This window comes from Rattus norvegicus, chromosome 15 (assembly GCF_021556685.1).
Source record: "Rattus norvegicus strain SHRSP/BbbUtx chromosome 15, alternate assembly SHRSP_T2T, whole genome shotgun sequence".
NCBI lineage: Eukaryota > Metazoa > Chordata > Mammalia > Rodentia > Muridae > Rattus > Rattus norvegicus.
The window spans coordinates 24,377,455-24,394,636 of NC_141548.1; the positions used below are offsets into that span (position 1 = coordinate 24,377,455).

Here is a 17,182-nt window from a genome sequence, read left to right on the forward strand (position 1 = left end):
TTCTGAAATGCTTTGAAGTATCTTGGAATAGACAAAGTAAATGCCCAGGAACTTCTAACAGGAAATGTGCAGAGTGGGTACTTACAAACTTAAGAAGTAATAATGGCTGTCCGAAAAGATGGACAAAGTGCCATGTACTCCAAATGGCGCAACATTCTCACCAAGGCACAAGATTCAACCCTCTAAATCCATGTATGCCGACACGAGAAGAAACCTAAGGAAACTCCTATAGGGAAGAATTCCCGCTATTCAAATTCTAAAATATAGAAAGTAAAAAAAAAAAAAAGTCTTTTTAACTCACGGCAAAATTAAAGACAGATATCCCACCACCTTCCCTCAGAGACGAGTGTCATAGCTGGACAGTTAATAAATATATGAAGAAGAAAATGTCCCTGGTAGTTTCACATATGCAATCAAAACAGAATGGAGTCTGTTGGTCTCTGAATGAGAGGGCAAGGCTCTCTGTACACCTATTTCCAGCATTTCAACATTCTGCTATGCCCACTGGAGGCGGGAAACTACATAGTGGCCACAGGTCCTTGAATGTCCAGTGCCCTCTGCTAATGAGTCCATTACGATCTCAACCAAACGCATGAGTTTCCCTCCTTCCCAGCATCCCGGGGGACTCTGAATGGTGGCAGTCACTGTGTAAACCTATACTCCTGGCAGTTCGCTTTGACGCCGCCACTAAGAAGCAGAAGCTCACCCCTAAGTTGATCACCTTTATTTGACATCTCTATAAATAATTATTAAATACAATTCATGGTGAGAAATAAAGTTGACAAGTATACCAACTGGAACTGGAATGTACAATCGAGACAGATAACGCTGGCCTCAGCGGGGGTCTGCAAACCGGGGCTCGCACACGGAAGTTCAGCTCCTGATGAGTGTGAGGAACTCCTCCCGAGTCTTTGGGTCTTCCCGGAACACGCCTAGCATGGTGCTAGTGACAGTCTTGCTGTTCATTTTCTGCACACCTCGCATGACCATACACATGTGTCTGCAAGAAAATGGAGCTGGTTTAGAAGCAGACAGGGGTGTTCTATTTCAGTTAAATAAAACTCGGGGCAAACATTAGTCTCAGTTCCCAAGAGTATCAAAACATTCCCTCTTAGGAAAACATTAAACTTTCTCTTGAATCATTCTACCTCATACTGCCTTTATTCCTATTCGTGAATTAAGTCCTTGATACATTCAAACTGAAGGGGAAAGCAGAATCTTCTTCCTGGGTGAAGGAGAAGTTTTTCTTTTTTCTTTCAATTTTGAAGCAATCTTTATTAAATATTTAATACTGACCAACAGATAGGCTTTAGTCAGGACCACTTCCTGAATTTTCCCAACTGAGTGGTTGCCTGAAAATTTCAGAGAGGGCTTGATCTACCCTCAGGACCATGGTGGCTCTGTACTAACGAGGGTGTCCAGAGAGATGCTCAGACATTGATCTTGCCAGCAAATGCAGGTAAAAGTGCTCAGTGTGTCTAGGCAACATGAAGGCAGATAGCATACCAAGGCCAGAGCTTGGGGACCGCCATAGCATGGGAGGGGACGGCCTATACAACGTGTGTGATTCTCAGTCTAACTTCAACAGTATCTGAAGACAATTACATGAGGCAGACACAGAAAGACAAGCACTACACACTCTCACTCCGAGTCGGTCACAGAGGCTCTGAGCACTGAGCAGGTAGATGGGTTTGAAGTTATAGCTAAACGCAGTGAGAAATCCTGGGTGAGCAGAGATGGCAACATTGTTGCAAGGAAGCCCTGAACGTTTTTACTCCTAGAGAAATGGCAACCAAGCAATAAGCCACACTTAACCCCATCTAAACCCTGCAGTCTACTCTATCAAGACACTGTGATTTACTAAAACTTCAGTAAACAAGGAAGTTGAAAACTAGAAAGCATTTGTTGCTGTTCATATAAATAGTGTCTTCAGTTGCCCTTTTTACCAATTCTTCCTTTTTTTTCTATCTGACAAATATGCACTCACAAAAAAAGCTAAGGCAACAGGCGAGACGCAAAGACACTACTGACTGCACACAGACTTCTGCAACGATACCTAGGACTCAAAGAGCCCCAATGTTCTCACAAGAGGGAAAAAATAAAGAGCTAGGGGCCAGAGAGATGGCTCAGTGGTTAAGAGAATATCAACTGACCTGAATTTGGTTCCCAGGAGCCATTTTGGGCGGCTCTCCTTTTGACCTCCACAAACATCACCACATGTGCAGCACAGGCACACATGCATGGGATCCAAACAAGATTAAAATCAGAACAAAAACCTTTTCTATCCCTGGCTCCCTGGAAAATGCAGATGCAGGCCCATGGCTGGGGCCACCACCAGCAGCAGCAGCAAGCTGCCTTACTTGGTCCTAGAAGGTGCTGCTGGGGGGCACTAAACACAGAGGCTGGTATTGATACTCCTGGGACATTATCAAAGGCGGGTTCAGACTTACGTTGCTTCAATCACTACCCCGACGCCAGCAGGCTGCAAGGCTTCTGTGATGGCCACTGCAATCTGTTTGGTAAGGCGTTCTTGAACTGAGGATGTGACAAGGAGACAGTTTTAAAGGCCAGGCACCAACGGATGGAAGATTTTTTTTTTTTTTTTTTGCCTCTAGGACATTTGTGATCTTACAAAGCAGACTTCTGTGGGATTTAACATCCAAGACACACCAGCTTTCTCTGAGATTACTCTATCTGCTAAGGCTTGAAAAAGTCCCTGGTCAGTTTCCTCACAGGCACCACAGGCCCTGAGGAAACCCCGGCCCTCGGGCACCTCTGCAGGGAAGGTATGAGAACAGCAAGCATCTCTCGGTCGAGCATCAAGAACAGATACTGGCTCACAAGCATCTCCATAGATACAGAGTGGAGTGAAGGATTAATTACCTTACAGCAGTGTTGTTAGCATGGGAGCTAACTGCTGGACTGTTAAAAACCAATACTGGGACCTAAATAATTCAGTTTTCTTCTTTTTTTTTCCCCCGAGACAGATTTTCTCTGAATAGCCCTGGCTGTCCTGAAATCCTCTTTAGACCAGGCTAACCTCAAACTCAGTGATCCACCTGCCCCTGCCTCCTGAGCACTGAGGCTAAAGGTGTGTGTCTGTTTCTTATGCTGACGAAAACAACTTGTCTTTCAATATGGCCTCAAAGATGGCCTCAGAATCATACCAGAGCAGAGACTGCTGGTGAATTAGTTCACACAGTGGAACTTGAAAGAACCACAGTTAGGAGCGGAAGGTTGTTTAAGGTGTGTTACACACACGGGAAACTGGAAGGGCCATGAGGCCCATTACATAAGGGCCCACATTTGTGTAAATGCAAAGGATCTGATTTGGAAAAGTTTATTCAAGCATAGACATGGGAGGAGTCTGAAAGCATAGCAGGGCTTCCTACACAAGTTTATGGGACCTCCCTCAGAAACCCGACTTCTATAGGTTTGTCACATTTGTAATAGAATAAAACTACTCGTTCTATGGGAAATGTTTCTGTAAATAAAGTCCGTGCTTACCTTGTAGTCTTCTACTGTAGATTTCCACAATCCTAGAAAGGGAGAACTGTTTGGTTAGTTACGTGTTTAAAATGAATTCAGCAAAAGCTTCCTTGTGAGACAAGGACTCTGTGGCAGCGACGGTGGATGTGGGCAGGGGAGATGGCTTGTGGGAAGCACCAAAGGATGCATTCAAGCAGAGAGCTCCGGTCACACCTCAGCTCTGCTCCTATGTCCCTGAAGAGACAGGGAGAACTAATAGCCCCAAGTGTAGAGTTCACTTAGGAAACACATAACTACAGGGGAGTAACAAATCTTGACGCCCCCAGTCGTCAATTTCAGGCTGAGTCTCAGGCGCTCTAATTAATCATATTGTTTTAAAGTTCAAGTTAAAAATAAAAGGGCTATCTGTTAATTAATAGTAGGTCAACTACTGAACCAGCTAAATCTATTAGAGTAATCAGATTGGAGAAGATTAGATTTCTCTCAGGCCTTTCTTCAGAAAGGTTTATATAAGCATTTCACAGGATTAATGCTCTCCCACACAGAAGGCTCCTGGCTTTACAGTGAAACCTGCCAGGTGGTAGCATGGACGGCCCACGTGAGGATGTCCATCGGCCAGTGACAGACATTTCTTTACAACATTACTGTCTGCACACTTCTTCTGAGACAGTTTAGGACACACACACACCTATACACATCTCTGGCAAAATGCTCCTTTTTAGCTAAACTGGATATATCAGTGGCAAGAACGCCGTGACATTTACCACCCAATCCGGAGATCCCTTGGGGCAGGAGTGAGTCTATTTCTTGGGCTCAGTAGTTATAAAATGTAAGAGATATGATATGATATGATATGATATGATATGATATGATATGATATGATATTGTTTTAGTTGAGCAAAGGAGTGTTTTTTAAGACCAGAGTTAAGAGCTACTGGGCTAAATTTCAAAAATTTTAGTTTGTCAAATACTCAGGAGATGTCATTGATTTATAGTTTAAAACTTTAGCATTATTTTAAGAAAAGTTAAGGATGGAATATTAGACAAATATTTCCATGTTTCACTCCACACCTTAGCAGGAAATACAGGTAATACTGGGAGGGCAATGTTCCACACCTTAACAGGAATGCCTGATCTATTTTATCATCTGATGTGTTTGCTTCTTGTAGTGAGCAGCTTTCATATCTCGAGCACCGTATCATGGAAATCAGGGGTGGAATATGAGGCCTTGGTTACATTCCCAATAGGAAGCATGGAGTAGGTCATTCATGCAGATGGTCCTTTAGCAACTATGTGGTTATGTTCCAAGCATGTTCCCTGTGCTCAGAGAGCTCACCTATTGATCATCTATCACCTATCTATCACCTATCTATCTATCTATCTATCTATATCTATCTATCTATAATCTATCTAAAATCCATTTATCTATATGTGTACTGTTTGATTTTTGTCAACTTGACATTATCCTGGATATATCTGGGGAGAGGACATTGTAGCTGAAAGTCCCCATAGGATTGGCAAGTCCATAGGGCATTTTCTTGACGAATGTTACATTTGAGGTGGGAGGGTCCAGTTCTCTGGAGGTGGTGTCATCTCTGGGCAGGTGGTCCCGACTGATAAAACACACTGAGCAAGTCACGGGCATCAAGGCACTCCTCCACAGTCTCCGCTTCAGCTCCTGCTTCTAGGTACCCGCCTTGAGTCCCTGCCCTGACTTTCTTAGGTGACAGAGTGAGACCGAAAAGTTTTAAGATGAAATAAACCCTTTCCTCCCCAACTTGCTTTTGGTCATGGTGGGTCCTTACAGACAAAAAACTGGCATCAGAGAGTGGACCGTCACTGTGACAGATATGGCTGTGTTATAAGAGGATTCTAAGAATTTAGGAACTTTGAGCTGGAAAGGCCACCGTGCTCAAGGAGCCGTGGTGGGAACTGTAAAGTCAACTCTGAGAACAGTGCAGACAGCAGAAGCCAGGTTTGTAAGCGAGTCTCTACCGGCGCCCTCATGTGATATTTTGAATTAAGAATCGACTGTGTCTGGTAAACTGGAGTTGAAGCTGTGATTAACAAGAGACCAACACCACTGAGAGACCAGTATCATGGAAGGCAAGTGTTCTGAGAATATTTCCTCAGGGTCAGCAGTTTTGCTCTGATTTGACTATAACTGTACCCTGCTTGTGCCTGGTGGTGCCCTCTTGGAGTGGAGGATTTACTTGTTTTTAACGTTCTTTCTAAAAACAGCAACAGGAGTCCACCGTTGAGAGACTTTGATTCAAAGAGAAGTTGGATTTCTAAAGAAAACTTGGAGATGTTTAGAGACCCGTGGGACTGAGCCATCTTCCCGACCCCACCCACCACACTGACCTTGTCAGGCCTTTTGAAAGCTGCACAGGTGGTATCCCGCTGCCCAGAGCTTTGTGAATGTGTCCCTGTGTGCACCCCCCCCCCCCCCGAGCTGGGGACTGAACCCAGGGCCTTGCGCTTGCTAGGCAAGCGCTCTACCACTGAGCTAAATTCCCAACCCCCTGTGCGCACTTCTTCCTGATCTTGCTAATCAAGGATCAGGTCTGTGCCCTGACTTGCCATGTGGACAGACTCCGGCTAAGTGGTAAGGCCTGTGCATTCTCCGTGCGGTTGCTTAGATATCCCCAAAGCATGGCCGCCCCCACCACAGAGCCAGGGTGGTCATCACAACCTTACTCAGTGCGCCTCCATGGTAAGTAGTTGTTGACTGATTGTAAAGCACTCATATAGGAATGAGCCTACTGTGTCTGTGTGCACTGCAACTCACGTGTTAGAGCAGACTTTGTACATTCCGGACTTTGTGCAACTGTTACTTGTAAACCAGCTCAGTCTGTAACGTACCCAGTCTTACCAGGCTATGTCAGGAGTTGGTGACATCACCACTTTACCTAAGCAACCTCACAGGTTCTTCTAGGAATGTTTCTTGGTTTGTAAGACAGAGTCTCGAGGTAGCCCTGGCTCCCCTAGAATTCACTATGTAGACCAGGGTGGCCTTGAACTCAGGGATCCTCCTGCCTGAGTGCTGGGATTCAAGGTGTGCACCACCCTGCCTGGCTCTTCTATGAATGTATTGATACATGCATCAAAAATGATTGTAATTGTTTCGGTTGGTCAACAAGGAATATTCACAAAACTGACCGGCTCTGAGCACTCCCATGGCAACACTAACAGAGTTCCCTTTTACTTACGTTCACATGCAGCTTTCCCGACCTTCAATGTACCTTACCTCAGCTATGAAAACTGACTCATAAATTTGCTGGACCTGGTGACTGACCCCTGCAAAGTCAGCACCCAGGATGCTGATGTAAGAGGACTGGCGTGAATTCTAGGCTAGCCTGAAGTACAGAGGAAGGCCCTGTCTCAAAAAGAACCAAGAATTTTGGGGCTTTTAAGGTTATCTTTTTGATACATATGTTCTCATTTAAATAGCAGCATGGATTCCCTGAGTCAATTAAACCTCCAGCAGTCTGATTCGGTATCTTCAATGGTTGGGCTTGTAACTTCTATTCTCTATCAGTGTTCTCAATTACTCCAGAGAACCTGAATGTTGTCTTAAAAGCTACCGATAGGGGTTGGGGATTTAGCTCAGTGGTAGAGCGCTTGCCTAGCAAGTGCAAGGCCCTGGATTCGGTCCCCAGCTCCGAAAAAAAAGAAAAGAAAAGAGAAGAAAAGAAGAGAGAAGGAAAGAAAAGAAAAGAAAAGGCTACTGATAGTCAGGAAAGGGACAGCATAATGAAATGTGTACTTGCGGAAGAACACTCCAGCAGCAGATCCAAGCACCCTTAGAAGGTGTAGAGCAGAGTCGGGACCTTAACACGGAAACCAGGAGGAAGAAGGTGGAGGCTCAGCAGTGGCTGGCAGCCAGGATGGGAAGGGGAAAGCACTCGTCAGCCAGAAGAGGAGCTGGAGGAGGCAAGGAGCACCCAGGAGCATGAAGGGCTTCTTCCTTACTCCTGATCCCAAATATATCAAGATGTACAGGGATTTCAACATAAAAATAAAGCCTGAAGTCAGTACAAATACAAGCAGGTGTGCTGCTTGGGACCAGAGAGAGTTTGTGAAGTTTCCTTGGGGAAACAGAACACTGAACAGCCAGGCACATCGGTGCACGCCCGTCCTCTCAGCACTGGGGCTGAGGCAGGAGGATTCCCAGTGCAAGGCCAGCCTCGGCTACAGTTTGAGGCCACCCTGAGTTCTGTAGCAAGATCCTGCCTCAAAACAAAAATCAAGAGACAAATGCAAAGCGTGGATGTGTGTGAGCAGCAAAGGAGCCATGGAAGTCGGTGATAAAAAGGCAGACAGCAGGATCTTCAGCCATTAAGGAAATCTAGATCAAAGCTACACGGGTTCAAAGCTTCGGGTCAACACAGCCACCACTTTGGTGGAGAACAAGAAGGCTCAGCTGGTGGTGATTGCCCATGGTGGAGATAGACCCTAGTGAGCTGGTAGCTTTCCTTCTGCCCCATGTTGCAAGATGGGGGTCCCTTACTGCACTATCAAGGGAACGGCCAGGGTGGGGCACCTGGTTAACTCGGAAGACAAGGGTGCTCTGTGAGTTCAAGGCTAGCCTGGTATATATTGAGTTCTAGGACAGCAAAGGGACACAGTGAGAACCCATCTCAAAAAAAAAAAAAAAAAAAAAAAAAGCAGCCCAACTTTCTTTCTTTTCAGGGCTGCATTGTATTTCTTTGACTGGTCATTCAACTGCCTAGCTTTTTAACACAGGAAACAAATTTGTTAAGGAGCCAGAAGAAAGGTGGCTCAGTGGTTAAGAACACCAGTTGCTCTTATAGAGGACCCAGGTTTGGTTCCCAAAACCCTCATGGTGGCTCAAAACATCTATAGCTCCAGGTCCAGAGGACCTGATGCCTTCTGGCATTCATGGGCACCAGGCACGCATGAAAGGTGTAATATTAGGCATAGCGCCACATGTCTTTTAATCGTTTTGTAACCAAAGCCAACTTCAGTGTCTCCTCACCATCTGTGGGTTAAAAACCCCCTATTTCTGGTAATCAATCTCGCCACACACACACACTAGAATGGGCCTCGATTGCACTTCCTGGTTTGCCTTTCTTTCAGCATTAGCCACACCTTAGCAGTTCTCCCTGCTTAGCAAGCTGAGCATCCCTCCACTTCTGCCTGGGCACGGCACTATAATCACAGTTACCCTGAACTTAGACTCTCGAGGCAAACCTAAAAAGGCAGGGCTTTAGGGGTATGAGTGCAGACATTTCTGTGGCTACCTCATCCCATTCCCCCTCCAAGAAGAAGCTGCTGCTTCCTTCTCTCTAGCAGCAGATGACCTGGTGAACCCTTCCAAGCCGAGCAACTCAATACCCGGGAGCTACAATTCCAAACTCAGGATTTAGTTAGAGTCATTCAGTTGTTCTAAGTCAAGAAAACATGCAGCTTTGTGGTCTGAGTTTACTCTAGACTTCCACTAGAACCAAATCAAATCACCTCTGGTGCCTTCCTGTGACTTGAGGCTTTCCTGCTTGATATTTGACTTTGCTGGAATGGAAAGGTCATGCATTTAAAGGTGAGCAGACAACAAGCTGCTCACACAGGATTAAAATGAGCAGTGAGGTTTCGCTAAGACACGGCTTTCCTTATTGCCCCTTGATCTCTAAGCATTCTTATTTCTTAAAAAGAAATGCAATGCCTTGGTTTGGTGTTCCAAAATTTTCTTCTTAAATTTTGATCCTATTAACACAATGGCAAAGCCTCCTGCAACAATCGGCTTCTTTGTAATGCTTCACGGAAGATTTAACTATTTGCGGCCTTTTCACCAGGAAGGGACAGAACTTAGATTGTCCTCCTGTACCCCTGAGTCATCATTTATTCCATGGCCCCACTGAGTCACTCTAGATACCATCTCTCAGGCAGAGGCTGGGCTTCAAGGTCTTCAGAAGCCTGGGGGCTTGGCTCAGTGGTAGGGCCACTCACTTGCCTAGATTGACTGAGACCCTGGGCTTGAGCCTCAGTACCAAAGAGGAAAGTAAATAGGCCATCCCTAAGGTTACAATGCTCTGTGACACTTCTTTTTAGTATGGACGCCATCGCTAACTCAGTCTTCCCTGAATAGACCGTCCGAAGTCTCGACAGTGCCAGAGCTCCCATGATAAAGGCAGAATTAACATTCTTGATGGAAAAGAGAATACCAGAAAATGGCACCTATGACCATGTTTCGCAATAAGCACACTGCTGATACTGTCATTCACAGCTGAAATTAATCTGTTTTCACTATTATTTGTAAGTAACAGGGGAAGACTTTCTTTTTTTTTTTAAGATTTATTTATTCATTTATTATATATAAGTACACTGTAGCTGTCCTCAGACACACCAGAAGAGGGCATCGGATCTCTTTACAAATGGCTGTGAGCCACCATGTGGTTGCTGGGAATTGAACTCAGGACCTCTGGAAGAGCAGTCAGTGCTCTTAACCGCTGAGCCATCTCTCCAGCCCAGGGGAAGACTTTCAATTCTGTTGCTATGTTAGACACGGTGACCATGACGACTCCTAAGGGAAAGGGTTTATCTGGACTTATGGGTCCATCACCATCACGGTGAAGAGACAAGGCAGCAGGGAGACACAGTCGCTGGAACAGCAAGCTGAGAGCTCACATCTTGAACCACAAACAGGGAGAGCAAACTAGGAATGGCATGAGGATTTGAGACTTCAAAGCCCACCCCCATAAACACGCCTCCTCCGGCAAGGCCACGCCTCCTCCAGCAAGACCACGCCTCCTAACTCCCCAAACAGTACCACCAACTGGGGACCAAGTGTTCAAACCCTATGGGAAACGTTCTCATTCAAACCACCACAGATTCCAAGTAAGAAATGAAAAAGATGAGGGCAACCACTGTCAGGACTACGGCAAACCCCACTACAGCACAAAGCCACCGCAGAAGAGTAGTCACGGAGATTGGTTTGTTCCAATGTGCCTGCTCAGGCAAGCGATACAAACTTAGCTTTAAATGCAATGACTGGACATTCGTCACCTACCCCTTCATTTGGTTCTTAATACGCATGCACACATGCACACACATGCATTTATGCATGAACAAATACACACACATGTGGATCAGGCTGGCCTGGAACTCTCAGAGACCTGCCTGCCTCTTTTTCGTGAGTGATGGGATTAAAAGGTTTGACACCATCATGCTCAGCTTGAAAGTGATTTTTTTTTTTTTAAGTACATGAACATGCAGGAAAAAGAGCAGAAAATGGAATAAGACTAGTAAAGGGAGGTAAACCCTTGTAACTACAGAGACAAGTGACCTAACGTGGGTGCCGGACTGAGAAATACCCAAGGCACAGTTGCAAAGAAAAGGAAGAAGCCAGAGCCTCACATACAGGCTGACCAAAAGTTTAAAACCACATCTCACGTGCTAACAGGACCTCCAAATGGCGTGGCTACCATTACTGTGTGACCTTCAAGATTCCTGGTGACGAAAGCAGAACACTTAGAAACAGAAAACAATGGAACGGCCCGACCAGTGTAAGTACATAAAAACTCCAGAAGAAAGCTACAGTGTGAAGATGTAGACAGACTCAGACCACACAGTGAGTGAGACAACCCCACAGGAGCCGTGTGAGGACAGAAGTCCCACGTAGTCATTCATCCCTAAGTCTGCTCGATGCAGCTCAGCTCTGTGAATGTCACAGAGAGAAGACATGTAAACACAATGGGGATGGGGAACCCTCCTCAGTTATGCTCAGAGTTTTCTGAAACACGAACTGATTGACAGACAGAAATGCTATCGTGTGTTGTATGAGTAACTTTCCAATAGATAATTGATTTGCAGTGGAGAGAAACCTTACTGCACGGCAACGTATGAAACCCTTCACTTTCTGTGCCCTTGTAAACATGAATGTACTCACACTAGAGAGAAAACTTATCTGTGTCAGTAATGTTGCGAAGCAATGACCAGCCCAGCTCTATTTAAAAACGGGAAGGATTCACACTGGAAAGAAGCCCCAGCCAAGGGTATAAGGGGGCTGCATAGCAAGCCCTTTCTAGCACCCATGAAAACATACAACAGAGCAACATGACTTAGTACCGATGTACATTGGTACTAAGTACTTCCTGCAATGCACTGGATACTATTCTCCACATATGCTAATACTCTACCCCCTTCCCCCCAAAATATAGAGAGAGTGCAGTTAGACTCATGCATGTTTCCCCTCCCATCCCTCACTGTTAACTAACCTCCTCTTAAGATCCAGGGCTGGACTAGGGGTAACCTTGGGTCTTTTCCAGTTTGAGGAAAACTCTCTATAGAGAAATTTCTGAGCTCATACTTGGGGCTTGGAGAAAGAGGAACAGGCAGTGTGGGAAGAAGGCAGAGACACAGTATACAGTGTTAGGGCTGCCTATGCAAATACAGACCTAAGTTACATTATAACTTCTAAGTTAGATTCATACAGGTAGAAATAAGAAAACTTTTATTATAGTTTATTTTTTTGTGCATTGGTGTTTTGCCTGCATGCGCCTGTGTGAGAGCGTCAGATTCTGGAGTTATCGACAGTTGTGAGCTGCCATGTGGGTGCTAGGAATTGAACCCAGTGCTTTTTTAACCACTAAGCCATCTCTCCAGCTTCAAAGAAATCTTGAGAGTCTTGGCAAATAGGAACAATTCTAGAAACCCCAGACTTACCTGGCAAGTTTGCTGAGACCAAGGACTTGCTTGTTAGGAAGATAACCAATATGGACCTTCAGGGAAGAGAGAGATTATCAGCTAAGTAAAAACACGTTAAGCACTTTGTAACAACACAAACAGACACAGGAAGGCCATAGCAGACATACAGGTAAGTTTATCACAGTGACAATGTATCATTAAAACCCCTGAAGCAATCCCATACATTCTCTCAAGTCATATGAAGAAACTCTTGAAAAACAGACTTGTTACTGAGAGACAAATTAAAAATAAACTTGTAATGTTCCTTGGTTCAAATCTGAAAGCCTGTCAAGAAAAACCATACTCAATAAGGGAGGAAAAAAAAGGTCACATAACATCGCAGTAGTCAGGGAGACTCCTTTCAATGGCAGGAGCCGTTATTCTATGTTATTCCATGCAGGGCCCAGGAGTGCTGGTGGGCTGACTGACTCAGTTTCTACCCATGCCCAGATACAGGGCCCTGAACTAGCCCACCCCAACATCCACCCCATCCATGAACTCCTGAAGTGTGTGAAGGGGTAGCTCCCTCAATTCCAAAGTTGCAGGATCTCGGTGGCACAGAGCCACAGGGGAATTCAGGGGAGTCCCTGTGAGAATTCAGTACGGCTGTTGTGGCACAAGCCAGAGGCCTTGAACCAGACCTCATTGCAATGAACGTTGCAAGGAAAGCTGTTTGAGCAAAAGGGGGTACCGTGTGACACACCATGACACACCGTGACACACCGTGACACAGTACAGCTTCCATGGCAGGATTCTGTTTGGTTTCTTTTTTGTTTGTTTGTTTGGAGGTTTGTTTTGTTTTCTTTGGGGGGACGAGAGGTTGCAAGGGTGGACATGAAGGAACAATGAGATGAGTGGGACTGGGGTGAATGATGTGAAATCCACAAAGAATCAACTAAAACTTTTTTTAATTATGCAGAGATTAGATAGATAATAGATGGGTAGACAGACAGCACTAAATACTAAAGAGGTAAGTACCAAGTGCTATTGGAAATACAATATTGATAACCCCTGCATGTACGTTTGCAGAGCCAGAAGTAAATATGATCTATCTATGATCCTGTAACCCCACTTCTAGACACATCCAACAAAAAAGGGTGCATATGTATGCCAAAAGACAGTTGGTGGCCATATTGTCTTTGGGGGGTAGCATTGTTTGTTGGTTGGTTGGGGTTTTTGTTGTTGTTTTTGTTTTGTTTTGATTGGTTGGCTTTTCAAGACAGAGTTTCTCTTTATAAGAACCTTGGCTGGCCTGGAACTTGATATATAAGCCAGATGGATACCTGCCCCTGCCCCTGCCCCTGCCCCTGCCCCTGCCCCTGCCCCTGCCCCTGCCCCTGCCCCTGCCCCTGCCCCTGCCCCTGCCCCTGCCCCTGCCCCTGCCCCTGCCCCTGCCCCTGCCCCTGCCCCTGGGGTTAAAAGTTAAAAGTGTGTCACCCTGCCCGTCTCAGGCCATACTGTGTGCCATTTCCATGGTTTACAACCATAAAAAAATAAATAAAATATTTTAACAAAAAGCAAAGCAAACATTAAATATTCATATTATTCCCCACAAGTTTCCTGTTGGAAAATTAATAAAAGAGTCAAAATAGAATTAAACTATTATGAGGGTAGGCATAACAGGACATCTCTATTGTAAACATTCGTGTCCTCAAAGGTGCATTTGATGACATTTAATGCATTAATGATTTATCTAGCTTGGATTTGATTCTCTTTCCCTAATATAAAAAGGGATGGAATCCAATTAAACCCACTAATCCCATAACCTCTGGCTCCAGAAACTCTGCATTCATCCCTGCAGGTCACGATGTCATGTTCTGTGTCCGTGCATCTTGGAGTAAACGGTTCATTCAAAATACAGGCCAAAGCCTTTCAGAGCAACAGGACTCACCCTTAAAGGATGCAAGTTTAACCTCATTACCCCAAGCTACAAACAGAGTGCTAAAGATGAAAGGTCTGTGTGGGCCATCTTTGGGGGTTGTCTGTTTTAAAGACAAAGCCTATGTGTATAGGCTGGCCCCAAACTCTCCATCCTCCTGCCTCCACCTCATAATTGCTAATGTTATATAAGTATATGCCACCACCTGTCTGGTTTGCTTTTAAAATTTCCTTTTCTTCTTACCTTCTCTTTGTAGCACTGGCTATCCTGGAACTCTCAACTCACTCTGGAGGTCAGGCCGGCCTTGAACTTAGAGATCTGCCTGCCTTGGCCTCCTAGGATTCCAGGCATGTGCCGCTACTGCCCAGCTTAAATTTCCAATTATTAGGTTAGCCAAAACTGAAAAGAGTCAAAAATGACCTATGTAGACTGTAAACATTGAGAAAATTAAGAATCAGTCGAGAGGGGCTGGAGAGATGGCTCAGTGGTTAAGAGCACAGACTGCTCTTCCAGAGGTCGTGAGTTCAAATCCCAGCAACCACATGGTGGCTCACAGCCATCTGTAATGAGATCTGATGCCCTCTTCTGGTGTGTCTGAAGATAACTACAGTGTACTTACATATAATGAATAAATCTTTAAAAAAGGCAGACCCTCCAGGATATGCCTTTCTTAAAAAAAAAAAAGAATCAGTCGAGAGTTTGAAATGCAATTATCCGAATTTAAGAATTTCATTATACTTTCTTAACAAGGAGAAGCTTACCCTTCCCACAAATGGGACCAGGTGATGCTCACACATGGAAAACATGTCAATGTCCTTCACAATCACCATCTCGTCATGGTCCTCATCAAATATAGCATCGTTCAGGACATCTGGAGCCAGGAAAATGCAAAACCGGTTAAATACAAAAGGACAGTAAGTATTTTCATACCCTTACTAAAACATTAAGGAAATAAAAATGAAAACTCATTAATTTCCCCTTCTAAGCGAGCTTTGCCTTTTCCTCAATCAATATAAGACATCCCCAGGACAATGTTTCAGGAGAAATGCAGAATTCCAAATGCATTTGCATCGTGAGGTGGAAGGGAGGAAGGGAGAGGGCATGACAAAGTGAGCAGCCGTGTACGGAGGCAGAAATGGGGGTTGCTCTTCCCAGCATTACGTTTACCAGGGGGAAAATTACCAGTGGAAACGTCAGCCTTCGTAAAGAAATAATTCCTATATTATGCACGCCTATGCCTCTCTACGAGGTAGCAGTCACGTAAGCTGTGATCCTCAGACATATGGCCAGGCAGACAAGAGACGGTTCAGACAAGATGCCTTATGTTTAAAGGCTGCACTTAGTAACGGCCCCTTCCTCATCTGCAAAGGGGAAGGTTAACCAGAGGATGCCCAAGGGGAGCACTGAGCTCGCTTAACCTTCTGTGACAGCAAAAGCATCCTGCCCTGGCTGCAGGAAGATGAAAGGGATATATAAGCCACAGCCATCACTGTTGATATAGTCATGGTGTTGACAAACTGGTAGGTGCTCTAAAATTGTATGTAAGTGTCACATGTCATTGTCACGAGAGGATGTTTTCTCACTTTTCTAAAACGAACGCATGCACAAGGAAACCCTCATCTTATGGCTTGGTAGACCAGATGACCCAGAGGCGGCTAATCCGGGGAATCTCCAACCCACCGTATAATAAGACAAGTGAAGGGAATGATTTTGGCTTTGCAGCTGCCCACAGCAATTTTCCCCTTGTAAGACAGGCTATGAGTCACAGAGATGTACAAATACCCACCCCCACTGCCTGACCTTCAGGAGTTCAGGTACTGAGTCACACATAAGCCTCTGTTTGCATCAGGTCACTTGGATTGACTGGTAGGACAGTCACTAGTGTGGCCAGCAAGGATGGACACGTGCAAGGTTTAAACACACAGACCAACAGGGATATGAAGGGAGCAGGGGCGAGCTTTGTCATTCTCTAAGTAAATACCCCTTCTCCGGCAGCTGCCTCCTATACAGAATACTCTGCCCTAACCTTTGGTTGTATTTCTTAAAGCCGTTTAAATATAGCTCCTTGGTGTTCCCAGAAGTACCCTAAATTTCTCCAAGAGTTCAGTATCATCTGAAGTCTTTGGTCATAGGAGAAATATGACTGAGTGAAAACAAACCAACGTTTAAATGAACTAAAGAGAGAAAGGGATGTCAGACTCTGGCAAAGGAAATCTTCTTTCAAACTTCTCACAACTACACAGCACATGTCAGAAGTCCGCCTCGAGCTAGGCCAAGCAGGAACCGGCTGGTTGTTGGACCTTAGGCAAGGCACACGGTGGGGAAAAGGCATCTCTACAATAGAGAAAATTGGTGGATCAGGGGTGACTCAGCCACTTCTAGGACATAATGACATTGGACACCACCTCTGTGGTAGTACCCATAGTTTGTAACTGTGGTCTAATCATCAGAAAAGGTGAGGAATAAATAGGCTACACTCTAAAGTCACTTTAGTAGAGTTTTCAGTAGATAAGGCCTCACTAAGCTATTTAGGCTTGACTTGAACTGATCCTCTCAGCTCTGCTTTCCAAATAGCTGGGATAAGAGTATATATACCATCAGGGGCTGGAGAGATGGCTCAGTGGTTAAGAGCACCGACTGCTCTTCCAGAGGACCTGAGTTCAATTCCCAGCCACTACATGGTGGCTCACAACCATCTGTAATGAGACCTGATGCCCTCTTCTGGTGTGGATGAAGACAGCTACAGTGTACTTATATATCATAAATAAACCTTTTATAAAAAAAAAAGTGTACCATCAGGCATGGCTCCATGGGTAATCTTTTAAAAATTCATTAAGGTCATAAAAAACATGAAAACGCTGTAAAATTGTCAGAGTGGAGGAGATTAGTGAAATATGATAGCTAAGTGTAATTAAAACTAAAATCGGAATTTGAATAAAACATGTTGGTTAACATCATTATGCCAATATTGACTTAAGTGTTAGTAACTGTACCGTGGGCCTGGGAGGCTAGAAGCTGGTTAAATGGTCTATGAAAAGCCTCAGTATCATCTTTGTAATTGTCATAAGTCTAAAATTGCCTTGAAATTTTAAAAAAAGGGATGCTATC

The 17,182-nt window shown here is 44.8% G+C and overlaps 1 protein-coding gene across 1 annotated transcript in view; it reads right to left on the reverse strand.

Moving 5' to 3' along the window:
• Positions 1-710: 710 nt before the first annotated feature.
• Gch1 (GTP cyclohydrolase 1) overlaps positions 711-17,182 on the reverse strand; it is a 33,413-nt gene continuing 16,941 nt past the window's right edge. Inside the window, 5 exon segments of the mRNA NM_024356.1 lie at positions 711-1,000; positions 2,451-2,535; positions 3,508-3,539; positions 12,175-12,230; positions 14,836-14,945. Coding sequence (NP_077332.1) covers positions 874-1,000; positions 2,451-2,535; positions 3,508-3,539; positions 12,175-12,230; positions 14,836-14,945 — 410 coding nt within the window. The 3' untranslated portion in view covers positions 711-873.